The 26,992-nt window shown below is 51.5% G+C and overlaps 1 protein-coding gene across 8 annotated transcripts in view; it reads right to left on the bottom strand.

Annotated features, from left to right (window-relative positions):
• The window catches only part of WHRN (whirlin), an 86,308-nt gene extending 67,763 nt beyond the window's left edge, over nucleotides 1-18,545 (bottom strand). For 5 of the 8 annotated variants that reach the window (XM_070252022.1, XM_014736002.3, XM_023628736.2 and 2 more), the window contains exon 1: nucleotides 17,123-18,533. In XM_070252022.1, the coding sequence (XP_070108123.1) occupies nucleotides 17,123-17,737 (615 nt within the window). In that variant the 5' untranslated portion in view covers nucleotides 17,738-18,533. Of the gene's footprint in view, nucleotides 1-17,122 lie in introns of all 8 variants that reach the window. The other 3 variants (XM_070252023.1, XM_014736003.3, XM_023628735.2) reach the window with 2 other exon arrangements.
• Between the last annotated feature and the right edge of the window lie 8,447 nt (nucleotides 18,546-26,992).

Raw genomic sequence — 26,992 nt, forward strand, 5'->3', positions numbered from 1 at the left:
GAGGGGGCCTCGGAGTGCCTCGAGCCGTGCTTGTTGTCACGCGGTTCCTGGTGAAACCTGACCGAGGGGCTGGGAGGCATCCCACCACGTCAGACCAGGGAGCATCTCCATGTGCCCCGGCCCCGGCAGCTGGCGCGGCTAAGACCCCATCCGTCAGCTGACAGCGGTGTGGGCAGCAGGTTATGATCACGGAAACACAGATTATCCGGGTCCGTTTTCAAACTGCGTAACCCGCCACCTGGGTTAACGCCCTCGGGACGCAGATTTGCCCCACTCAGCTCCTCAGAGTCGACCCTGAGACCCCCACATCGGGAGGCCACACGGTTCTCCGCTCAGCGGAGGATGAGAGACAGAGGGGAGACGGCCACCGTGTAGGGGACTTGGGGACACGCCCCAAAGAGCCAGCAGGAAGTGGGGAACAAGGTCCCCAGATGACCAGTGTCCTCAGGGGTGTGCACGAAAGCGGTGTTCTGGAAAAGTCTCCAGTGAGGACACAGAGCGGTGAGTCATGCAGCTCATTTCAGGACACAGACCTCGAGGGCCCAAGCTTCCTCCTCTTGGGAAGAGAGATGCCGAACCTCAGGAACGGGGCTGGTCTGAGCCCAGGTTCAGGTTAGAGATCAGGAGAGAGGAGGGGAGGATGCCAGCCTGCTCTTCCTGACCACAGCTTGCCTAGCTGGGGCTTTGGGTCTAGACGCACTGAGCACCAATCCCGGCTCTGCTGTAGACTTGCTGTGCGACACTGAGCAAGTTACCTAACCTCTCTGTGCCTCTTCCTATATTTAAAATGCAACTGTTGTAAGGATTATGAAGATAATGTAAACTGCCTACGTAGTACCTGGCACATAGTAGGTGCTAAATGCACGTGAATTCCCTTCCCAAGGCTGCCAGCTCCATCTCCCAACCATGAACCCCAGAAATTCTCCAAACCTCTAACCCACGTGGACACAAATACGTGAGCAACTCTAGCCTCTCCCTCCCAACTTTCCTCCCTTCAGAAACAGCCTTCTTTCCCTAAATCCACACTTCCTCATATCTGCTCCTCTTCGACATTCAGCTCCTTGCCCACCGCCTCCAGGAAGCCTTCCTAGATGGTGACGGACTCTCCTCCAAGAGCACCCAGCACACTTCTGCTTTTCTTGCCGTCTATTCTGGAGGCTCTGCATCACCTTCACACATCCTGTCTCTGACTCCAAAGCAAGTTCCTTGCGTTGTCTCATCCACTGCTTTACCCATTTGTTCGTTCATTCAACAAGCTATTCGCTGAGCTTTCTCTATGCCAGGCGGCCCCCAGCAGCCTGTTCAGATGCGGCCACAGGGCGAATAGTGCGCCAGACGAGGGCTCAGGCGGACCTGGGGCACCATCGGTGCTTCCCCACGCTCACATGAGCACACACACCGCAGACACGCATGGGATTTGGGGAGACAGCAGAAGACGGAGCGGTTTATAGCCGCAGCCCCGGGCCGGGCTACAGGGATTCCCGCCCAGCTCTGCCACCTGCCAGCGCCAACCCCGGGCAAGTCCCTGAACCAGTCGCGGCCCCAGTTTCCCAGGCATGAGACGGGGTAATAGTGGCATTCTCTCACGGGCAGCTGTGAGGACTAAATTAGTTAATACGCACAAAGTGTGTGCTCCGGGCACACAGGCAAGAGCTCCAAAAGGCTTAGGTATTGTTCTTACGGGGAACCCGGAGGACAAATCTCAACCCACCACCCACGTGACCACGGCCGCATTCGGGGTCTGCCCTTCCTCGCTTGCTCTGTGCACTTCACAAACCTGCGGCTGTGCATGGACAAAACGAGCGCTGTCTGGTATTTACATACATTGACTCATACTTAACATTTTCATCACCATCCTTTTTTCCAGCTAAAGAATGTACTTTGAGGATTTTCCCTCACCAGTTCAATGACGTTAAGCTCATTTCTTCCCGCACCACGTCGCAGTCCCTGGCAGAGACACCAATATTGAATTCCCGCTCCCCGACTGCTGGACACTGAGGTTGTTTCCCATTTTGCCGGCCAGCACAAACGATGCCGTGATGAACACACTTTTGTGTGCATCCTGGCGCACAGGTGCCCTTAATTCTCTAGACTAGAGAAAGGTGGGATTCCGGGGCACTGGGCAGTGCGTCCTTTTTCATGAACGCCAGTGTTTCTTGGGGAGGGTGTCCCACCCGGTTGTAGTCCCTACAGCCACCTGCAGGGGGCAGCACTGTGACACCGGGCAAATCTTGGCGGTATTGTCCAACTCCACCTTGTGACCAAAGCATCTCACAGCATTGAAATAAAAACGTGTCTTAGGGTGACGACCCCCCCAAGAGTGTTTCAGTGGAAGGTATACTCGCTAGAAAGCCATTCCCAGACAAAGGCCCGCCTGTCCCTAGCCAGGAGTCTTTGGACAAGTGACGGAAGCCCTCTGGACCTCAGCTGTCCACCCCGCCTCCCCCCGCATGAGGCTGTGATGCCCGCCGCTATGCAGTCGTCCCGCGGGCAGAATGAGGCCTGGCGAGATAGCAGTCCCAGAGCATCTTGCACTGGGCACGGCGCACAGCAGGTGCCCAGCAAACGGTGGTTAATATTATCGGTAATATTAAAATTACCGTGATGACCTCACAATTTATTCTTCCCGCTGCACAGATGAGGCAAGAGCCTCCGGGTGGAGAAGTGCCTTATGCAGGGTCACAGACAGGGCAAGAGGCAGGGTCAGCTGTGAATCCTGGACCCTCCAAACTCGTGCCTCTCTCACCAGAAGTTCAAGGGGGTTCAGGGCACACAAGGCCAACCCTATGTCTCGGCCTCACAAGATGGACAAGGAGAGGGTGTGAAGCGGGGATGTGAGACTTACAGGCTGCAAATGAGTGACAGCCCCCGGGCTCTTGAACCCTGAGTTGGGGCCAGGCGCGGCCACGTGGGCTAGAAAGACCGTCCCCATTCAGCCCCACGCGGAGGGAGGACAGGAACTGGCGGTGTGGACTCTCCGCCCCGGTGGCATACTTTATCATCACGAGAGGGTAAAGCCCTAATGAGCAGTCTGTCTCCAGACTCCCTCCCTCTGCACCATGTTTTTATCTGTGTTAATTACCTCTTACAGGGCCCGCTAACTCCAACCGCTTCCAGCCTCCCCTCCTCCACAATCAGTCTCTGCAGGCCGGCATCCTTTTAAATGGCAAGTCACCCCTTCCCCACCCCAATCTCTCCCACAGCTTCTGACGTAAAAGGCAGGCTCTTTGCAGCGTGTCTCAGTACCGTGCGGCTCGTCTCCTGCCGGGCCAGCCTCATCTCCTGCCTCTGCCACCGGCTTTCTGACGGTATCGAGTGCTCCAGCTATTTGCACGTGCTGCTCCTTGTCCCCGAAAGTATGTATCTCAACAGACAGACACAGACTTATATGAGCGATCATTTTATCTACATCTTTCTGAACAGACAGAGAAGGCAGGGAATTCTTCTGGTTTGGTTGCAGGTGTTATCAACAAATAGGAAAGATAGGAGATAGTGGATGATTTCACATAAAATGAGAGACAGCAAAGAAATGCTTCCTCTTGAAATTGACTGCCAACGAGGAATTTTACCTCTTCTGAATTACCAATGAGTTCTCTCATTGAATCTAAATAATATATTAATTTCCCTTTTTGCCTTGGTTGCCAGGAAGCTCAGAATTCCATTTAAATATGAAATACTGTCCCCAGTAAAGGCAACACACTTTCCAATATGGTTTCTGATCTCTCTGCCTTTTTCTTGAGGTGCTTTTTAGGTTAAGTCGCTCAGTTATTTTTGAAGTAGAAAGGAATATTAATCACAAACATATTAATAAATAAGGAAATGGGATATGTAGAGTTTAAAGAAGGTGTTAAATCACACCAATCACATGGGAGAGGCCCAATAAAACAATTGCCAAGTGGTGGATGAATGAATGGTAAAACACATCTCAAAGATTAGCTCCCTTCTCCATGTAGCTGGAGGGGAGAAACGTTGTTCACAGGCACTTGGGCAATAAGTCTGTTTTCTGATCTTACTCTCTCCCTCCATTCCCCAGAAATACTTTGCTGCTGCTAACTTGGGCCTAAGAATGCATGTCACGTATGAGCATTCCTTTAAACAAAAGTCCAAAACGTGTCAGTCTAGATTCTTCTGGCACGCTGACGTGAGTGGGCAGTGGTGTGTTCAGAACTCACTCTCCGTCTGCCCTGGCTCTTTGTGGCCACCTCACCTCCTTGAGCTTCTGCATCCCAGGAAAACAGACCGGACTGCAGAGCAGCTGGGAGAGCCCGTCCGGGGCTCCCTCCCTGAAACGCAGCTCAACACAAGGGTCACAAAACAACAGGACAACATTCGCACAAAGCATAAACGAACAAAGCACAGGATTGAACCATTAAGGGAACCTGAATGCACACAGCTCAAGGCCAGGCATACGGGAGAAAAGCGATGACAAGTTACGAGGGTGGGAATCTTCTATCTTCTTTTCCTCTTTTCATCTTCTTGAATGCTGTTTAAATGTGCCTTTAATTGGGGCCTTAGCAAGGAGATTTTAAAAAATGAACTGTATTCCCTCCACCCTCTTTTCTTTATGAGTCTGACATTCTCGGGAGGCTCAGGGTGAAGACACAGACAGAAACCTTTGCCCTGGGGCTTGGAACACCGGGATCCCAGAGGCTGGAACAATGTCCTGACCTTTCAAAGTCTCTGCTCTCCAGCATCTTTGCTCCTAAATGTCTCAGTGAGTTAAGGCTGTGCGAAAAGGAAAACCACGAACCAGCAAAGAGAGGAAAAGAATGTTGTCCTGGGGGATAAGGCTAGGAGAAATCTGCAAGATAGTGATAGACAGAGGGACCATCCGTTTGCAAAACAACTCACAAGATGAGGGCAGAGCAGATTCCAGAAAGATATTGATTCCTTTTTAACGCAATTCTTCAATTACCCACTAAGCCTGGCTTTTAGTCTCTTATAATTTAAGTAAATTGCTTTACGAATGTTCTTTTCAATTTTGTCTCTATTGTTTTCTATTTTCCTTTAAAAGAACTAACAAGGTGGGAGCAGTCATAAATATAATCACTCAAGAGGAGCCTCGATGGGTTTGCAATGGAGTGTTATTTTGTTTAGAATCGACGCCCACAGCTCACCCATCCACTGGGAAAACCTGTATTCATCAGTATGATTTTCCTGGTCCATGAGCGGACACATGGATGGGGCGTGTTCTCCTCCTGGACTCTTTCCAGTCCTGGCCCTCATTGCTCTCTGTGCATCCTCAGTTCACAAAGGGATGGGCTTCCGACTTAACTCACCCTCAGACGGAAGAGTCCAAACCCAGGCGGACGAATCAACCATCTTCTAACAACCTATCAGCAGATACCACACAGAAAAAGACGGACAGATGTGATGACACGGAAATGTACAACTCTTGTGATTAAATGGGCATTGGACATCAATAAGTAATACACCAAAAATAAGTAAATATGTTACATACATCATATACATGATTATATATGTCTATGTAATATTCAAGCCAGCCCTGGTGGTCCAGTGGTTAAGATTCGATGCTCCCACCACCACGGCCCGGGGTTCATTTCCTGGTCAGGGAACCACCCACCTGTTGGTCGTCATACCATGGAGGCTGCGTGTAGCTGTGATGCTGAAAGCTATGCCACTGGATTTCAAATACCAGCAGGGTCCCCTTGATGGACAGGTTTCAGCAGAGATCCAGACTAAGACAGACTAGGAAGAAGGACCTGGCTACCCACTTCTGAAAAAATTGTCCATGAAAACCCTGTGAACAGCAGTGGAGCATCATCTGGAGGGTGAGAGGATGGCGCAAAAAGACCAGGCAGGGTTCCGCTCTGCTGTCTGCAGGGGCGCTAGGAGTCAGAACTGACTTGATGGCACTCACCAAACTATAATATACAATATTGCATATGATATATTATGTACCTTATATACGTATATACAGCTATACAAATAATAAACACGCAAAGGAGTTCAACTTTGCTTTTTAAATTATGCAAATTAAAATAGGATATTTTTTTGGCTACCAGATTGGCTAAAATGGAAAAGAAATATAACATCCAGGGTTGGCAAGGCTGGGGAAAAATGAAGCATCTCAGATTAACGTTGGTAGAAGGGACTATAAAAAAAAACCAAACTTCCCCAAGAGCAATTTGGCAACAGTTATCAAAGCCTTAAAAATCTGCCTGAGCCAATGCTGCCTCTCAAAAGACAGCCAGAGGAATTATTGGAGATGCGCGTAAAGATTAATGAGCAAGAATGTTTAAAGCAGCAATATGGATAAGGTTAAAAAAAAAACTGTCCAACAAGAAGAAATTAGTCAAATAAACTGTGTACCTCTTCGCTGTAATATATTATGCAATCACTAAAAATCGTGTTCTAGAAACATCTATCAAGGTGGGAAAACAGTCGTGGCATATTGTTTGGTGAAAGAAGCAGGCTTGATAACTATGTTCAGAATGGCAGTTTTGTAGAAAATTCCCAACACAAAGGACACAGGGGGACCAGACAGACACAAACCAGATTGTCAATAATTATTATTTCTGGGTGGTAGGGATTATTAATGATCTTTGGTTTTTTTCCTGTGTTTTTCTGGGGCTTCTAAGCTTTCTAGATTGAACCCCTATCTCTTAGGTCATTAAAACACACACACAAACGTTTTATTTTAAAGACCCAGGCAGACTCCTCGACTCCTCATGTTTCCTACGAACCAGACAGAATGGCCCCTTATTTGTCCAGCCTGCGACGGGGTCGACGACCACCAGCCTTTTACAGGAGGCCCAGGAGACCCCGTTCTCATCCTGCCCACCCGGCAGACAGTGTAGACAGGTTCAGAGACTCCAGAGTTCAGTGGGATGATTTCATAAGTTACGGGTTTATCCTGATGGCGGTTGAATTGAGGTCACAGTTATCTACTGAGGGAATTTTCAGACAATACACAAAAAGGCATGGCAAAAGAGATAAGATAGAGGGAGAGGAGAAGGCCGAGAGAGCCCAGGGGCAGCTCCATATCCACCGTCTAGTCAATCAAAGGCATAGCGCTTCCCCGGGAAGGGGCTGGAGGCCGTGGCCTGGGCGGTCTGGTTCCTAGCGAGCTTTCTCATCAAGTGCTGCAAAGCCCTTTCCATAAGAAAAAAAGTCAGTGAAGAAATGCACAGGCACTGACCCTGACTCCCAGCGCCGTGGTGGGCTGCACGCCCGCCTTGCCTGTTAGAAGCGGTCAAGAGCAGCAAGGAGCACACGGTCTGCAGGCAGGAGTCCTGGGTTCGAATCCTGGTCCTGCCACCTCCACCTGTGTGCAGGAGGCTGGTCCCCTCCTCCTCCGGATGCTGAGTCTCCTCTCCCTGGGGGGCTGCGGTGACGAGTTGGTGGGGGCCTCGCATGGAGCCCTGGCAGAGCTCCTGGGTCGCACAGGAGACCCTCCGTGGTGGCCATGGTTATCAGTGTGCTCCGTATTAGGAGCTTGTAAGCATCTTGTGTGTTAGGTATTTTATACCAGGAAGAGCATCATCTGGTAGGAAAATAAACCTCAACCCAGTGGTCTGAACATAGTGGGTAATCCTTAAATGTTGACTGACAGATGGGCCCAGGGTTTTAACACATCACCCGCGTGGCCATCGGCATCCCCACTTCAGAGATGAACCAAGAAGTAACTTGCCTGCCACCCGACTGCGATTCCCATCACAATTTTACTGAAGAGGAATCTGAGAATCCGAGAGGTTAAGAAGCTTGTTCAAGGCCCCACAGGTGGCCAGAGGTGGGCTTTGAGCCCAGAGCATCCGGCTCCACAGCCCAGGCCCAGGCATCGCGGGATGTCACCTCTCTCTGGTGTTGAGTGACGGACACATTCCCTCAAGATAACAAAACCTGTGTTTGAATCCTGGCTCTCCCACTTTCCATCCTTGTGACGACAGGCAAGTGACAAACTCTTTGCAATTTTGCAAAATGACGTGATACAGGTGGCACTTCCCTCAAACCCGATAGGACCGTCATGAGGTTCAAGTTTATACACAGAAAGTACGAGAAGGGTGTCTGGCTCCTCGGAAGCCCTCAAGACAAAGGTTATTATGGTCCACAGAGCAATACAAGGAAACAGTAGGAAATGTATCATCTGTGCCATAAGTGACACAGGCCACTCTAATGAGGATGCAGAGGGAAAGAAGAGGTTTCCCACAGGTGGGGCAGCTCTGGGTGGGCAGGCTGGTCAGCTGGGACGATACACTGGGCTGTGGGGGCCCACAGGGAGCGAGAAACAAAGCATTGTTTCAGAGTTGGGTGACGATATAGACCTCCGAGGGAAGAGAGGAAGGAATTTGAGGGTCATCCAAACATCCTGACCTTCCCAGTAGATTTAAATCTCAGGGCTGGAAGGACTCTTGGAGGGGGGAGAGGGTTCAAGAGAGTTGGGGGAAATCTGGGAAAGCTTTGGGGCCTCCCAGGAGAAAGAGGCGGGAGGCAGAAAGAGACAAAGGAAAGGATAAAGGTCACGCTGGGTCCAGACACACCACGGGACACCAGGCCCCCCCTCCGGGGCCAGGAGGATGGACATAGCCGAAGGAAAACCCTTCCCAGGAATTTCTGAGCGCAGCTTCGCTACCCGCGTGGGAGGGTAATTTCTGATAGCTGGACCACTTTTCTTTTCTTAATCAGAAACCTCTTAATGAAGCCTAGCACACGTTTCAGATGTGGGTCAAAGAAATTACAGGGGTTTTTTTTTTTTAAGTCCAGATGCCCATGCTGTCAAATCACCACTTTCACCTGCATTAATTGCTTTAACGGGCTCTGCAAAGAGCCCCCTCCCCTCCTCATCAGGGAAGGATGCTCGGGAACAAGGATGGGGATGCAGCCGATCCGAGGGACAACGCTGCCACACACTGGCCTCTGGGCCAGGCATCTGTCTTGCCCCCCAACATTTTTAAGGGAGGTCAGGACACACGATTCCACCCAACCCCTGGGTGACTGATTACTGCTGTAAACAAAAATGCAGATGCCAAAATCCAGAGAGAAGCAATTGCATCTTTAAAGAAACTCTGCCTACGTGGGAATACCAAGTACACTTAGAAAATGACTCTGCAATTCAAACAGCCACGACGGATCGCGAGGGCCCCGAGTCCCAACACTGTCTCCCGGTGGCACTTTTTGTTTTTTTAAACTGAGCAGGCACAACACAAGACTTTCAAAGCCAAGCGAATACAGTCGATAACATTTTTCATGACCATGCGCGCAGCGGGACCTCCACGGCCGCATTTTTCAAACTTCTGATGTGCCACGGCGAGGACCAGTTTGCGAGGACCGTGAGCCGGGTTCAAGAGGTGGGGGGGGGGGGGTCTGAGTCACCCGCAGAGGAGCTGCTCAAGGTCACAGCCAAGGACACTGTCAGATGAACCCGGGTCCATCTCCAAAAGCCGTCTCTAACCTCTTGGGTACAGACCTCCCTTCTCTTCATTTTCCAATATCTCACACTGACCTTGTCGATCTGGAATCGTGCGCCGAAACAGCTCAGGATGGGGACACAGGAGGACCACCTCTCTGGTCAAGTCTTTCTGTGGATAAATGTTGGGCTGGGGGTGCGAATCCTAAAGGAAGGTGGTGCTGTAACCTCAGGGTGGTTAGGACCTGTTTTGGGGGCTTGTTAATTCCCCCGCAAGTGACATACTTCTAAGGCCCCAGCACCTGGATATTTGGAAACACTTCCTGGTGTCATTTTAGCATGTTGTTCCATGTAACCTGCAGCTTTAGAATCCCGTAAAGAGGACCCCCCTGGGACTTGTTCACGGGAAGCTAATATATTTGCTTTGCATTCAAAGTCCAGAGGACGCGAAAGCCCAGGTAGACAGGGAAAACAGCTAGGAAACCGGCCTGCCAGGTGAAGCGCCACCACAGCCCATTCAGCAGAAGCAGCACGCGTTCTCCAAGGGGGAAGGAGGTGACGGGGCTGGGCCTGCAAGAGAAGGGAAACCAGACCCATTTGGGCACCCTCGGTGGAGAATAAAGCCGCTTCTAAACGCACGTGGGGTCAGCAGGCGCTCAGCCTTCACCTGAAAGGCTGGGGCTTCTGGAAACCTGAACTGGGTGGTGGTTGTTTTTTAAACAAAAAGCCAGAAACTCTATCTCCCCCCAAAACTGGTTCATTGATTGCTTCACGATGCAGGAGTGATTCTATTTTGGGATCACAGACAAAGCGAGGCTTCGGAAATAACTCACTTCTGGGATGTGGCTTTAAAATGAAGAGCAAAGTGACAAATGAAGTAACCCAAGGGGTCTCGTAGGGTGGAGCTGGGCGGCAGAGGATGGGAAGAGCTGTTGCCCATCTAGGCGCAGACCACCTTGTTTTAAAAGACCTTTCACTAAAGTAGCGGTAATGGGTTTCCTCTTCACCAAATGTCTTTGCAACTCTTAAGTCACTGGATCCCTGGGAAGGTGGCTCTGCCCATTTCATAGTTCCAAAGACTGAGGTTCAGAGACGTCACGTGACGTGCCCACAGCCCCACAGCCGGCTCCGCGGGAAAGCACACATGAGAGCCTGTGGCACTCCTCGATGTTTCTACCCAGTGCCCACGATGCTGCCACCCAGGGACCATCTTCAGATATCACGCCCGGGAGCCAGGGAGCTCACCAGCAGTGCACTGGGAACAACACCATTCCAATCATTCGGGAAATATTTGTTTATTCATTAAAGCACCTACCATGTGCCAGGCACTGAGGCGGTGCTGGGGTATGTGAGTGACCAATGGAGATCAACTCTCCGTTCTCGGAGCTCACTTGTAATGGGGAAGGCAGATGATCAACAAACAGTGAAACGTCCTTCTGGGAGTGACAAGTCCTCTGAAGGGAATTAAAGCACAGTAAAGGGATGGAGGAGCGGGGTCAGATGGGGTGAGGGGCACTGTTTTGAAGGGGGCGACAGGATGCAGATGTCACAGCACTTAAAAGCCTTGGTGACCTGTGGCCATGGGGGGGTCCATGTCCCCCCAGTGGCTCCAGGAGGGCAGGGCCATGTATGGTGCGTCTCTGACTTCTGAGGTCCAGCCACAGGCATGGGTGTGGTCAGCACTGCTCGGAGTGGGTGTGGACAAACGGCTCTGCCTGACCACGGATTGGGCCAAAACAAGCCACCTTCCTTTGGCGCGTGGGCATCAGACTCCCCACTTAGCAAAATGAAACATCTGGATGGTTCTTAAAAGGCCCCCAGATGTTAGGCACAAAATGTGATGTCTGCGTGCCATCCAGCAGGGGCTGGCTTGTCTTCCAGGAGGCTGGCAACCCAACCCTGGGGCTGGGTTCCGGCCGGGAGGTCAGGCAGAAGGGCCACGTAGTTCCTAATGCCAACGATGACCCTGGGCTAGTCCATTTCACCTCCTTGAGCATGACCTTGCTGGCCTCCCGGCCTCCCCGGGAAGGGAGAAAGCACGGTACAGAGTGGGCACCCCTAACATCAGCCTCCTCTCTTCCCAACAGTGTTCCAGGAAAGCACAGCTCACACACACGTGCCCCCGCCCCCTGGAGCTGCCTCCTGCGGCTGATGCCAGGGGTGCACGGAAACGAACGGAAAGCCTGACTCCTGCTCTTTGAGCCCTTTCCACCTGCCACGCTATCAAAGGAGGATGGAAACTGCAGCTCAGGAATCTTTACAAAGCAGTCCCCACCCTGGGGCGCCATTAGAAGTCCGTGTGAGCTCTGCGTTAACATCAGATTCTTGCTTGGGGGTTCCAAAGAAAAAGGAAGAGAAAGAATCACTTTGGACAGATTTGCATTTCAGCCTCCAGCCACCTCCAGCCATTAAATGCCATTCTGTCTAATTTATCCTCTGGTCCTTGCCGGGCACTGGTCTGGAGACTCTGAGGAGTGGAGACCAGCCGTTGCCCGTCCAGGTCATCAAAGAGCCTTGCCGGGAAGCCCGTTGGATCCTAATCCCCTGCCTGCTTCAGTACAAAGCCCTTGGCACGGCGGAGGGGGGCTTACGACTCGGAGGCGATGCACACGTGCTGTGAGCGTGAGCAGACAGGCACAGAAGGGGCTGCGTGCACTTGACAGGTGCGTACGGGCTGTGTGCCATGCGGCTGGAGCAGGCAGAGGTGGGAACCAACAACACACACACACTCCAATTGGCCAGGGGTTAAAGGATCATAGCTCCTTCGCAGCTCCATCCAAACAATGAATCTATGGCAGGTAATAAACAACTCGGGGTTTGTCGGAAGAGGGGGACGACAGAAACACGAGAAGCCAGCAGGGGGTGAGCCTATAACTCTTTCATCTCCAGCTTAAAATCGGGAGGCAGAAATCATCTATAAAAATATCAACTCACAAAAAGGAAAGGCATTCTTTTCCACCCTACAAAACGCTTCTTAGACTAGCACAGGAAACACCCAGTGGAAAGGATTTTGTCCTCCACAGGCAGTGTCATTTTCTAAAACCTTGAGCATCAGCTTGAGCCAAATAACTAAAGACTAAACTAAAGAAACGGACCCTCTCAATGGGCTGCATCAGCCTCTGGATCCAAGAACCAAACATCAATTCAATAACAGGTTTACTAACATAGAGCTTTCAACACATCATTACCAGGAGGACCCACAGGACCCAGAGCAAGCACACGGCCCGGGGAAAGTCTGCGCATAGCCATGAACACGTTCTCACGGTTTCCGAATTGGAAGACAGAAAATGACACCAGCGGGAGAAGCTGCGTTTCAGAGACAAAATTGGAAAGGGTAATAATTTGTAATGGCTTCAGCTAACCGTGTACAATGGGGAAAGTGACAAATGTGTCGTTTCGAATGTGCCAAACCAAATGCAATGACTTATATATTAATACAAACAGATTCTTCCTGGGTTATTATGCGAAGGAAGGGAGGGTGTGATCACCCTAATGAAATACAAGGGCAGGCCACTGTTTCTAAGTTCTGGAATGTTTCAAATTCTAATGTGTTCTTGGAGGTAGCCAGGGAGAGACTGCAACGACGCTGCTAGATTTTGATGGAGATCAAACACACATGTACAGAGACACATCCCAGCAGCATCTGGATACCCCGCGTTCTGCCACCCATGGAATCAGGGACTCAGAGAGCAAGTGGGTAAGTCAAGTGGATTTTGAGCGCTCCCAGGGCAGTGTCGTGCCCGCCACAATCCTGTTGCCATTTGCCCCTTTACTCTGGAATGGCACCAGGGCTGGAGTTCCTGGGTTGAAGGACAGCAGTCAAGTTCTCATCAGTAGCAGGTAACCCAGCAATTTCCTGACTCAGTAGGAGGCTATCCAAGAGTGCCAAGATTCTCGTCTCCCAATCCTTAGCCAACGTTCCCTACTCTGCCTTACACACAAGCAATTCCAAGAGAACAAGAAAACATCAGATCAGACATTCCAAATGCCTTCTGTGTAGCACATGCTGAGCAAATCCCAGACGGTCTAAGCCGGAAGGGATCTCGGGCAGCCCCTGGCCCATCCATACTAGGACGAGAGGGTCAGCGACTGGCCTAAGGTCACACAGCAAGCGGACAGCAGGGCCCAGTACGGCATCCCGGATCTGTGCACTCCTTGGCCAATTTATCAAGCATTTTTGTCTGCCAATCTTGGAAAGGTCTACTTTTTTTTATTATTGTTAGTTTGGCTCCTGTTCATTCAAGATAGATTTTTCAAAAATCAAGCGTTTCAACATAATTGCAAACAGTAAATGGCTTGCCGCGTCTGGCCCTGTCCCCGCTGATTTAGCAAACAGGCTTCAGGAGAGACAGGGAAGCCCCTCCTGATCCGAGCCCAGAGGATCAATCCTCGCTGAACTGCTCTGCGTAACAATGAACACCAGAGAGCGGGAAAACGTTCCTATGGTCAATCGCCTCTGTCCCCGGCGGGGGGGCGGGGGGGGGGGGATGACCCTCTCTGATTCAGAAACTCTTAAGTACTTGATTCCTAAAATTTAATTTTCTTTTTATTACACACACCCCCACCCCACATACACAAACACACTTAACCTCTCCTTTGGGAAGCTCAAAGGATCTTTTCCCCCTCTTTCTACCTGCAGAAGAAAAACAAGGATTTTCAGATTGAAAACACATCTCCTTAATACCCCAAACACGGAAACAACCTAAGTGTCTACTGAGAGATGAATGGAGACAGTAAATGTGGCGGGCAGGTATATACAATGGAATATTATTCAGCCGTGAAAAAGAAGGAAATCCTGCCATTGGCGCAGACATGCACGAACCTGGAGGACATCAAGCCAGACCTATAAAGACAATGACTGCATGATCTCACTTATATGTGGAATTTTAAAAAGTGCAACTCACAGAAGCAGAGAGTAGAATGGTGGTTGCCAAGGGCTGGGGGTAAGGGGGGGATGGGGAGATGCTGGTGAGCGGGAACAAACTCCCAGGAATAAGATGAATTAAGTTCTGGGGATCTAACGCACAGCATGGTGACTATAGTTAATAATTCTGTGTTGCCTCCTTGAAACTGGCTAAGAGAGTGCATCTTAAGTGTTCTTACCACAGAAATAAAACAACTACGTCAAATGATGGATACGCTAACTAGCTGGACTATGGTAATCCTTTTACAGCGTAGAGGTATGTTACATCCTCATGCTGTAGACCTTAAATATATACAATTTTTATTTCTTCGTTGTGCCCCAATCAAGCCGGAGGGAGACGCAATAAAGAAACAAATAAATAAAAGAAAATTGAAGGAAAGGAATTGAAAAAGAAAGCACGCCTTGTACTAAATGCAATGTGGGATCCTGGAGCAGAAAAGGGACGTTGGCAGAAAAACTGGTGACATTTGAATAAAGTCTGAAGTTCAGTTAATAGGAATGTACCTTTCTCATCAAATGCCCAGGCACTGCCCTACAGCACTGGGGCTGATGGACAGGGGCTGGGAGTGGAGAAAGCCCGGGCAAAGGCAGTCTGTACCTAGCAAAGAAGCCGGGGCCACGGTGGCTTTCTGTCAAGGGACTCAGCCCCCTGAGTTTCGTGGAAATGTGTCAACAGCCCCAGGTGTTCTGAACTGTCACTGAAACCGGCTGCCCATCCATCGACCCGGAGGCGCTCGCTCCCGGAGGCCCCAGCATGAGGTCCCGCCTCCTCCGTTTTAAATTCCACCCACGGAAAGTCTGGCCCCTTTTCCTCCTGGAGTTAAGGTGACACGAAGCAGCACTCATCTTGCCTGTGGCTTCTGAAGGGTCCAGAGGGGCAGGGACGTGTGTGTGTGACGGTGGCCGGACGAGGGGTGCCTTAGCAGAGACCCGCCTCGGTAGGAAAAGTGACAGTCAGGGACAAACGAGCTGCTCAGCTCCCACGGGCTCCCACCCGGCCAAGGACTTCCTCTGGACGCACCAAGGGGAAGGAAGCGAGCTGAGGCCTGGTGCTCCGGGTCACGGGGTCGCAGCACCTGGCATGTCATTCGGGAAGATTCAGACAGAAGAGCAGAGTGTCAGCGACCTGATGGGGGGGCCCCCCCAAGCTGAAACTCCCAACCAAGTGGCTTCAGCCCCACGGGCCCCGCTGGCCTGGGGCCCCAAGCAAGGGCAGAGCCTGTGGGTTTAACATCCAGGCTACTTAAGGCCTTCCCAAAGGCTACCCCTTGTGATAATTAAGTTCCCCGAGTATTTTTAAATTGCCACCAAAATTAAATCCACGCTGATAAATGACCATTTAGATCAAGTGATCTTTCCAGTATAAATTTATCATTTGGGAACTCCAGACCTTTTAGGGTCAAAGGCTAATGGACTATTTCTTTATACAGAATTTACAGGAATGTCAGATCAAGGGAAGAGACTGCTGTGGGGGAGGAGAGGGAGGGGTCGACGGGCGTATGGAAACCCACAAGGAGCTGTGTCTGCTGCACTCGCCCCTGGAACGATATAAACTCACCAGCCTTTTTCCAAAAGCAGCCAAGAAGTTTCCAAAATCCTCAGGGGCCTCCCCAGGGGGCAGATGAGTTGGGAAGCAAATCGGGGAAGCCAAGGTCAGAGATGAGATGGTCACGTCCCAGGTGAACGGTCAGAAAGGGGGCTCAAGACACACCTGGCCTCAGGTCACTGCACATCACGGAGGAAGGAGCCGCAGGCCTCTGCCGCCTAGGTCCTCCAGGCAGCCAGCAGGCCCTTGGCTGGAGCTCAAGACGCCGGCACTGAGGAGGACCCAGGGCAGAGGCAAGGGGCGGGCTGCTGAGGAGCTGGGTCACCACCTGCCAAGCCCCCAGGGAGCATTTTCCCTGCAGGAGAGTGTGTCACTGTCCCGCTCCCCCAAAACTCTTCACTTCGTGCACACAAAGGTGGTGTGTGTATGTGAGAACGCCTGCAAAGGATGCTTGAATCCACACGCAGACCAAGCACAATCCATGTCACCCTCCAGCCTGTTTTCAGCAGCCCTGGGCACGCAATTAGCAAACACACGCATTCTTCTCAACAGCACGGGTAAAGCCCCGGCAGCTTGCTGTCATGACCTTCTGTTTCCCAATTACACAAAAATCACAACTACCTTCAAGGGAGTGTGGGATGTATGTTTGACCTTCAGGCAGGGGCCTCATTTCCAACAAGGTTCAGGACACTGATTTGGTCCAGCAGCCCCATATTCCAAGTGGAGAACCAGAGGTTCCGAGAGGGCAAGTGACTTGTCCCAGGATGCACAGCCTGGTCCACAAACAGCAGGATCAGGCCAGAGCTCTGTGGATCACCAGAACAGCCTCCTTGGGCCACTTTGGAGCTAATGAAACTTTTTTTCTGGGGCAAAAGCCGGCAGAATAAGGAGAATAACACCAGCAGAAGCAGAGGCCACCCGCTGATTACTAACCATATGCCCAGAGCAGACCTTATTTCTTTTAATGCTCATAAGAATCCACAGCCTTTTTCATCACTTTGTAAGCATACATCCGTCCACGTATTTGATAACGTCTGTCTCCCACACACCAGCCTTTATGCCCCACGAAGGCAGGGTCGTGTCTGTTTCGCTAGTCATACATTCCCAGTGCCTGGCATCTACTTGCTCAAAAAAACTAGACGTTCCTGTTTTAAACAAACACTTTTAAGAAAAACGGGGCCCAGAAAGGTCAAGTGATTTGCCTAAGGACACACAGCATGGGACTACCGCCGCACGAGGACATGCACCACTCTGCCGCGTCCTCGTCCCCAAACCGGAGCCCTACCTTGACGGCCTCTGCATGTGTCACCCGGGCCAAGGATTTGTCGTTGACACGCAGAATCTGGTCCCCCACTCGCAGGCCCTCCTTCTCGGCCAGAGAGCCCGGCTCCACCAGGGACACATAGATGCCCACGCCGTGCTCCGAGCCCCCGCGGATGCTGAAGCCCAAGCCCTCGTGGGCCTTGGCGCGCCGCAGGCTCACCAGGCGCACCTCCCCGGGCCCTGCGCCGTCGGGGGCGCCCCAGGCGGGCTGCCTGCAAGGGGTGGTGGCGGGCAGGTAGAGGCCCTCGGCCGTGTACTGGTCGAAGAGCAGCTGGTCGGAGCGCGGGATGACCAGCCGCAGCATGGGCAGCAGGCGCCGCTTGCCCGGGCTGTCCAGCAGCACGCGCAGGGTGCGCACCAGGTCGAAGACGTTGCGGCGCGCGTGGTAGGCGTTGAGACAGTGCGTGAACTGCTCCCGCTCCGCCTCGCTCAGCAGCGCCGTGAGCGCCTGGTGCAGCTGGCGCACGTTGGCAGACAGCAGGCGCAGCCCCGCCGCCCCGCCGCCCGCCCCGGCCGCCGAGCCCAGCGAGCCGGTGGAGGACGAGCTCACCGACAGCCCGTCCAGCGGCGCGTTCATCTCCCCGCCGAGGCCCGGGCGCACTCGGGGCGCGCGCGGGGGGCGCGGCAGCTGGATGCCGGGGAGCGCAGAGATCGCGGCTAGAGTCTGGGTTTGGGGGCGCCGGGGTGGGGGGTGGCGCGGAGACACGGGCTGGATCCGGGAAGACGCGGAGACGGCGGCTGGAGTCTGGGTTTGGGGAGCGCGGAAACTGTGCCTGAATCCTGGGGGGATCGCGGAGACCGCTGCTGGCGTCCCGGGAGCGCGAAGACGGAGGAGGTCGCCAAACTGAACTCCGCGGGGCGCGGAGACGGCGGCTGGAGTTCCGGCAACGCGCAGACAGCGGCGAGGTCCCGGGGGACAAGGAGTTGGCGGCTGGAGCCCGGAGGTCGCGGAGACTGCGGCTGGAGTCCGGGGGGGACGCAGAGAGAGCAGCTACATTCTGGAGGGCGCAGAGACGACGGGAGGCTGGAGTGGGGGGCGCAGCGAAGCTGGCCGCCCCGTCACACCATGCCTGGGGCTCCCCCAGCCGGGCCGCCCGTTCCTCTCGGGCTGGGGGACCCCAAAGTCATAAGTTGGGGTGGGGGCGCTCTAGTCCCAGAGCCCCCCGAATCGCAGCCGGTGGAGCCGTGCGGGCGTCCGGCAGGGGGTGCGGGGCATGTCCGGGGCAGCCCTGGGAGGCAGCAGCCCGGGGACCCCCGCGCCCCCGCGCGCAGATGGAGCCGCGGCCGCGAGCCCGGACTTCGCGAACTGTTGAGCTGCCCGGGGCCGATCTTCCAGCGAGTTCCGACGCCGTCGCTGTCGCCAGCCCAGACTTGGCCCCGCCCCCTTGCCCCTCCCCCTCTCCCGCCCCTTCCCCCCGCGGGCTCGTCAGGAAATGACGTCCCGTTCGTGCCTGGCGGTTGCCTGGAGACGGGGTGAAACAGTCCAGCCCCGGGGAAGAAAGGGGTGAAAGGAGGGGTAGGGGTGGGAGGAGCCCCGGGGACACTGGGAGACCCCCCCCACTTCTCCAGCCACGCTGGTGGGGAGAGGGAGGCAGGAGGGGGGGTTGGTCCAAAAATTGTGCCCTTCCGCGATCGAAGCGTGAGCATCAGGATCGCTTCGGAGCGGTTAGCCAGCTAGCTAATTTGCAATTGTGGGGGAAAATCGCTAACTTTTTGCCTCTAGAGTACTGAACGCTCCAGGCTGGTTTTCCACCTTAAAACGTTGCGCTCCCCTCTTGCACGCCCCGACGTGCAAGTTCAAGTGTTTGTGTGGACGATTGTTGGGACCTACTGTGTGCAAGAAAGAGACACTAGTATATACTGGTGCCTCGGGAGCCAACTCCTGTGCAGGGTAGATCGGACTGGCCTGCTGCGGGGTCTCCAGGAGGCAGGAGGGCTGTTTTCAGAAATAGAAAGTGTACACGACACGCTCACACACAATGGGCGCATATAAAACTGGTGAGATCGGAATAAGGTGGGAGGGTTGTATCAATGTCAGTGTCTTGGTTGTGACCTTGTCAACAATGGGGGAAACGGGGTGAAGGGTACCTGGGCTGTCTGTGTATTAATTCTTAAGACTGCATGTGAACCTACAAAATTTTAAAAATATGTATGAAGTGGGTTGGGAAAAAACTATTCTGTGCCTTCCCATTCCAAGATGAATTGGGAAGATGTTCCAAGGTGTGACCCGGGGCGTCTCATCTCCCACCCCACCCCTCCCCCAAATACAAGCTAAGAAAAAACCCTGCGCTCTCATTCAAAGGCGGCTTTCTAAGGAGCCCAGTAGCGCCCCCTATACACACGCACCTCACATACATCCCTTCCACCCGAATTGCCTCTCCTAAATTATTTTTGTATAGAAATCTGTATTTTCCCTAAAAATATTCTGGAATTGCCCTTTCAGAACCATCTGACTTCTGTCTGGCGGAGGGACAGATTGGGTGTCACCTGAGGAGTGGGTTTGAGCTGGGCCCAGAAAGATGGAGCATTCGCCTATTCACTCCTCTGTGTGTCCGTTTACTTATTCGTTCACACTTTATTCAACATTTTCCAAGCACCTATTCTGTGCTGGCTCGTGTGCGGGTGCTGGAGACCCTGCTTAAAAAGATGAAATCCCTGACCTCAAGGAGGTCGCGGTTTAGCAAGGGGAGAAAGATCACATTAATAAATAAAGTTAAAAACCAGTAGGATAAGAGTTGTCCTGGCTCAGAGAGTCCAGGTTTAGATGAGGGGGAAATGGTAAGGACTTTATCCATCAAAGAAGTGACCCCCTAAGGAGAATGGACTTTCTTTTCTGGACATTGGGGAACCATGGAAGAATTTTCAACACTGTTAGTTTTGTGCATTCCCAAAACTGAGGCTAGGAAGTGAGGCTTTATTTTCCCCCCAAATCTTCAATTCTCCTCTTCACTTCCCTAAAACAGATGTAGGTTAAATTAATGTGCTCTGGACATATTGGACAGGGTGTTTTAAATAACCAGTGACGTTACCTTTGAACATCTGTCTTAACAGTTCAAAGTTTAGCAATTAATAATGTGTATCCTTCATCCTCCTCTGAACTCCCTTTGAAGGCTTCGATGCAATTAGCCAAAGGTATTTAAGAGAAGAATCAATCTACCTTACCCCCAAAAATATATGAATGGCACACCTCAAAGATGCCACCAAGGACAGCTTAACTGTACACAGTTCAGCTTTTCTGCAAATGCATTTCAGGCTTAGCTTTCACTTAGTTTGTGTTCTAATTAGAATGACTGCGATTCGCTTGATAAATGCATCCCAGAAGCTAAGATCCCCATTCCCAATGTTTTCTTTCTGTGCAAAGGATGTTTGCAAAAAGATCTGTAGCCTTAGGCAGCAGAAACTACTTTGCACACACGTCTTAGAAGAGAAAGAAACACTTTCCTCTGCAAACATCAGAGAGCATCTGGGATGCCGTGCTATTGTTTCATGTCACAGAGGCCGATTTGGGAGGGCAGATGAGTCCAAGAACACGGAAAAGGAACTCCCTGGGGTTTCTTCCATCCCTCTTGCAGAAACACCTCCGTGTCAGTTTGCACTGCGTCCCCTCTGATGACAGACAGCGTGTAACTGTGCTCAAACCTCCAGAATCCTATTTCATGTCTGAAGCTGTGTTTGTCGTTCAGAAATAAGGTCTTGGAAACCCAAGATGTGCGGGCTCCTGACGACTGCGCTGTCCCCCCGCCTTCCAGATCTAGAAGGAAAGCCTGAGGACGTGAGCAGACCTGGCCTTGCTTGCATACTGCCCTCTTCAGAAGGAAAATATTATTCTGTGTACGCTGCCAGCTTCCCTTGCTGTCTTCCCCAAAGCCACTTTTCATAGTTTATTATTGTTCCCCGACTGCGGCCAACCAATGCCCTTCTTCTCTGGATGTTCCTGGAAACCTGGACCCACTGGATCTGTTGAAAAGACAAAGGGAATGAGACTGAATTGTACTTAACTTAGAAGCTGTTTGGGGTTGAACCGGATTTTTGTTTGTTGCTTGTTTCTTACGTGTTTGTTTCAACCCAGAGACACATTGAGTTGTGCTGTGGATATCAGGCAGAAAACCATTATTCTCGTCTCAGAAAGTCCCTTTCCTAGCTGAGTGACCCACAGCAATTGGCTTCTCTCCTCGCCTGTGAATGGGCCCCCTAGATCTGCTCTGTCTCCCCTGAGGGCAGCTGTCAGCACGACGTCCAGTGCAGTAAATGAAAGCATGCACAGCTCGTAGAGTGTCATAAAGTTGTTCATTATCTTCTCCTCTTTTTTATGGCGATCTTAAAAAGGCTTCTGCTATTTCATAGTCATTTGGAGCTTCTCCCCTCTGCTCTTATCCACTGGAATGGGTCCTCAGGAGGCAATAGAGATTAATTTCATTTGAGATGCATTTCCCAAGGGACGTGCAGGAAAATATAGCTAATATGTAATATTTAATAGCTAATATAAACATATTTTAACTCCTTCAGTCCCAACCACTCTGTAAAGAGAGATACCATCATTATCATCATCATCCTAAGAAAACAGACGGGACACTGAGATGTCGGAGTGGAACTATCCCCAAGGTCACAGAGTTGTCAGTGGAAGACTCAGGATTCGACCCAGGCCGTCTGGCTCCAGAGTTCTTACGCAACCACTGTGAAGCAGCTTTCCATCTGCTTGGCTCAAAGAGGCTAAAAGGTCCCAGATGGAAATGGTGTGCAGCCCACATTTTCCCGAAAGTTGGGTTGGGAATATCAGAGGTTAACACTAAGCCCCCTTCTAATGATTCCTGGCTGGCAAGCTGACCTTTTACGGTGGAAAGAATGAGCAGGAGGTTAATAAAGAAGACATCACTGAGAGAGATGGAGATGGAGAAGATTGGGGGACCCCGGGGCTCTCCGCCTGGACACAGCAAGAGGAGGCTCCGAGCCATCTGATGCGGGGTGTCGCAGGGCGCATGTCCCAGCTCCGAGGTCCCTAGAGAAAGGAGGTTAGCCGCTGGAGTTACGACTTCTGCTGCAGGACCACAGCCCGTCTCTCCCCTGCGATGTCAGTGGGGATGGGATGAGCAGAGAGAAGGGGAGATTCGCCTCTATGACTGGCAGATAATACAGACCATTGATGGAAAGGCAGGGAGATTAAGAGAGAGGCGAGAAAAAGAAGCAGCACAAAAATGTCAGGAGAGAAGGGGAGAGACAGGTATTTCTCTTGGCCTGGGTGTAATCTCCAGTCTGTCTCATGGTCACAGAGAATTGTGTGATATTTGTGCTGGAAGAGCGTTAAAGCATAGAGGTGATTTCCGGGTTCCAATCCCGTCTCTGATATTCGCTACCTGTGTGACCTCGGGCAAGTCACCGAGGGCTTTTGTGCCTGAGTGCCCTTACCTGTAAAATGGGGACAGTGGCATTGTCATCTGTGTTATTAGGCATATTGATTGAGCTCATCTGTGCAAAGTTCTGATCAGGCGCTCCCATGATGCTTGCATCCATCTTGCTTAAAGCTCTTACCACACCAGGGCTCCTCGAGAATAGGATGCTATCTCCTTTCTCTCTGTGTCCGGTGCTCAGCTCCTGGACGAGCACATAGTAGGCACTTGGTAATTGTGGAATGAATACTGAGTTCCCTCCCTCTCCCTCCCCTGTGTTACAGATAGGACAACCAAGGGCCAGACAAGGTGGCTCCCTGCCTTGTCCACAGTCGGGCAGGAGCCAGTGGTGCCTGTCCCAGGCTCTCTCATTAGCAGCTAAAAGGGAAATTTACCGAGTGCTTGCAGAGAGCTAAGCACTTGACAGGCATCGTTTCTTTTACTCCTCACAACAGCGCTGTGAAACGGATATTATTATTACCCCAACTTTCCGGATGAGGAAACTGAGTGTCTGGGCTGTGAGGTGGTTTCCCCAACGTCTGTTCTCTTAGCCTCTCACCACCCTAGCCCACTGCTGGCTCTCGTGGCACCTTGTCATAAAGCTGGTGGGATCGGTCCTGATGTCTCTCACACAGCTGTGGGGGAGATAGCTAACTCTAATAATTGCAATAATAAATTGCAGGGAGCCAATTTGTGGGCTGGAAAGAGGCAGAGGAGCAGCAGTGACCTTCTCGGGCCTGCTGTGTTGTAATCCGATTGCTCCGAGGTCTGGAAGAGCTTTTAATCAGGGGATTATGTATTGGTTACCCTGGGGCACTCACTCACTCCACACATCAGCTTGGTTCGGACGAGAGAAGCCCCCAGCGGAAACAGCCTTGCCCTGCACACATGGGCAGGCTTCCCTGGGGCATCATTCACACCTGACTTAGCTCCTCCTCCCATCTGCCAGGCGACATCCTGGGGACTCAGCAGGAACAGGACCACCAGGGTTCCAGCCCTCCTGGAGCTGACAGTCAGGAGCTGCTGGGTTGTGCGCATCAAATGTGCTAATGCGGGGCTGGCGGGAGCATCGTGAGCTCTGGCGTGGGGGTCCCAGCTGGCGTCCCCTTCCCCGAGCCTCAGCTCCCTGCTCCTCTCGGCGTCACAGCAAAGTGCTCCGTCCTGCAGACAGACTTGGTTAAATTATTCCTGGTTATGCAACCTTGGAGGAATCACGTCACCTCTGGGAGCCTCAGTTTCTTCATTTATTAAACAAGAACCATAAAAAGGGCTGTAAAATCGGAATTGTTGGAAGGCATTTAACGCATGTGAAGCACGCAGCACGGTGCCTGGGACCAGGGCAGCTCTGGGCTGCTAGAAGAATCGCTTTGAGAAAATAACTCCTTAGCTTTGCTTATCTATATAGATCCTGCATAACTTTTTTTTTTAATAATGAGATGCCTAAATTTCTGTGTATTTGCCTCCTCACTGATCCTCAAGGAAGCTTTCTGTTTTGTTTTTATTTTTAACTTCTGTCTTCAGGGGATTCTGAAAAAGGATGCTGTGCTTGCCACCCTCTGTGTACTGTTGGCCAAGCCCCTTCTCTCCGTGCCTCGGTCTTCCCATCTGTACATGAGGGGCTTGGAGGCAATGATCTCCAGGCCCGCCTAGCTCTAAGAAGTGTGTGTTTGTTTCTAAGGCAGAGGAGGAGGAGGGGAGGAGGAGGGGGAGGAGGAGACCAGGAGGAGGGGGAGGCATGAAGAGTTTCCTGGGGGTTCTGGCCAGGTTCACATTTGAAATTCTGTCCCAGGCTCCCTGGCTGACTGATGAGTCTGCCTCCGACGGATTTGAGGCTCTTAATGTCTCTTTGCCTCCGGTCTCAAAAAGCAGCTAATGGTCCTAGCAGCCTTTCAGCAGATTTTATCATTTTCCCTTGACTTTGACCATCTTCAAACAGATGGTCAAAGTCATTGTTATTACAGACATTGTTGTTACATTTATGGAGCCCGGTGTGCCCAAGTGCTTGGCGAATTGTGTCAGAGAATTTATATCTGTTACAGAGGAATGCTTGCTCTCTGCGTTCTTCCTTATTTCTTGGAAATTTGATATTCTCGTTGACCTTCTGTGAAGGTAACAGTAAGGGAAGATTCAACATCCTAGAACTATAGTGACTTTTTAAAAACACTGGTGGAGGGGCTGATCAGAGGCCAAGTGGTTAAGTTCATGCGCTCTGCCATGGCAGCCCAGGATTTCACCAGTTCAGATCCCGGGTGTGGACACGGCACCGCTCATCAGGCCACATTGAGGCGGCATCCCACATGCCACAACCAGAAGGACCCACAACTAGAATATACAACTATGTATTGGGGGTCTTTGGGGAGAAGAAGAAGAAGAAAAGAAGATTGGTAACATGTTAGCTCAGGTGCCAATCTTTAAAAAACAAAAAAGACTGATGGAATCTCAAAGATCATATTCATTTATTCATTCGATAAACATGGATCAAGTGCCTACTGTGTGCCAGGTACTGTGTAGGGGCTGAAAGAGCTGCTCTTGTCCTTGTTCTCACAGCTCCCATCTCGCTGGGAATAACACATAAAGAATAACACTGGCTATGTGTTGTAGCAGAATGTATTAGTTATCTATTGCTGTGTAACAAATTGCTACAAACTTGATGGCTTAAACAATTCACATTTATTATCTCACTGTTTCCTGGAGTCCGGGGCGTGATAATAGCTGGTTCCTCTGCTCAGTGTCTCATGAGGCTGCAATCAAGGTGTGGGCAAGGCTGCATTCTCATTTGAGAGCTTGCCTGGGGGAGGACCCACATCCAAGCTCACTCGGCCAATGGCAGAATTCATCTCTTGTGACAATATGACTGAGAGCCCCACCTTTTCGCTGGCTGCTGGCTGGAGGCCACTCTCTGTTCCTAGAAGCCACCCACCGTTTTTTGCCATGTGGCCCACACATGGCGACTGACCTCTTCAAAGCCAGCAAGGACGTCTCTCCCTCCGGTCTGCTGCAATGGAATCTTCTGCAACATAATGTAATCTCAGGAGGGCCATCCCTGCATCTTTACCATTTAAGGGAACCTATTCAAGGGAGCCACATACAGAGACTGTTGGTTAGAAGCAAGTCACTGGTTCTGCCCAAAATGACGAGGAGGGGATTATACAAGCGTGTGACTCATCGTGGGGGTCACCTTAGGGTGCGTCCATCACATAGAAGATGGACAAAGTAGAACAAATGTCCAGAGGAGGAAGTCCCTGATTGTTTCAAGTGAGGTCAAGAAGCCTTCCTGAAAGAGGGAACATTTGAAGGGTGACACTGGAAGGATGAGGAGGGGGTCCCCAGAGAATCTGCAAGAAAGTTCTGCATAGCTGGATTCAGTAGGTATGTGGCCAGGTGAGCAGGGGCAGATCGTGACAGACATGGAATCCTGGCCTAAACAATTTTGATAGCCTTCTAGAAGCAACAGAGAGCCATCATTCCACAGATGCGGATTCCGATGCTCCTGGAGGAGCGTCGGGCGCCTTCTCTAACAGCTCGCAAAGATTCATAGGAGCACTTGTACTCTGTAAAGAATCTTCAGGGAGCGTGGCAGTCTTTCAAGAGTATGACAGACACCAGAGCTTGCTAAAAATATGTCTGAGGCTTTGCGGCATGCCGAACCCTCCACTGTTTATGTTGGGAAAGATGTTCAGAATTCATGCGGGCCAGTGGCTGACTCTCCTCCTCGTCTCAGTCTGACGCAGTTTGGCGATGTGTGGCTGGCATCAGAGTCAGACTGACCCAGGTTCAAATCCTGCTTCTGCCACTCGCCAGGTGGTAAGACCTTGAGCAGGTGACGAACCCCTCTGGTCTGTTTCCTCACCCAATAAATGCAGATAATAAAGGACACAGTGAGGATCCAGTGCAGTTACGTATGCCAAGCACTCCTCTGGGCGCAGTGTGTGTGTTACTTTGCTCGGGCTGCCATAACAAAATACCACAGACCGGGGGGCTTAAACAGCAGAAATTTATTTTCTCACAGTTCTGGAGGCTGGAAGTCTGAGATCAAGGTGTCGGCAGGGTTGTTTCTTCTGAGCCCCCCTCTCTTTGGCTTGTAGATGGCCATTTTCTCCCTGCGTATTCACATGGTCTTCCTTCTCTCTGTGTGTGCATGTCTGTGTCCAAATTTCCTCCTTTTTTTTTCTTTTTTTTTTTTGCTGAGGAAGATTAGCCCTGAGCTAAGATCTGTGCCAATCTTCCTCCACTTTATATGTGGGTTGCTGCCACAACATGGCTGATGAGTGGTGTAGGTCCACGCCCAGCATCCAAACCTGCAAATCAGGCACCAAAGCGAAGCGCACCGAACTTAACCACTAGGCCACAGGGAGGCCCCCAAATTTCCTCTTCTTATGAGGACGCAAGTCACATTGGATTGAGGCTCATCCTAAAGATCTCGTTTTAACTTAATTACTTCTTTAAAG

Source organism: Equus caballus, chromosome 25, assembly GCF_041296265.1.
Source record: "Equus caballus isolate H_3958 breed thoroughbred chromosome 25, TB-T2T, whole genome shotgun sequence".
NCBI classification, from domain to species: Eukaryota; Metazoa; Chordata; class Mammalia; order Perissodactyla; family Equidae; genus Equus; species Equus caballus.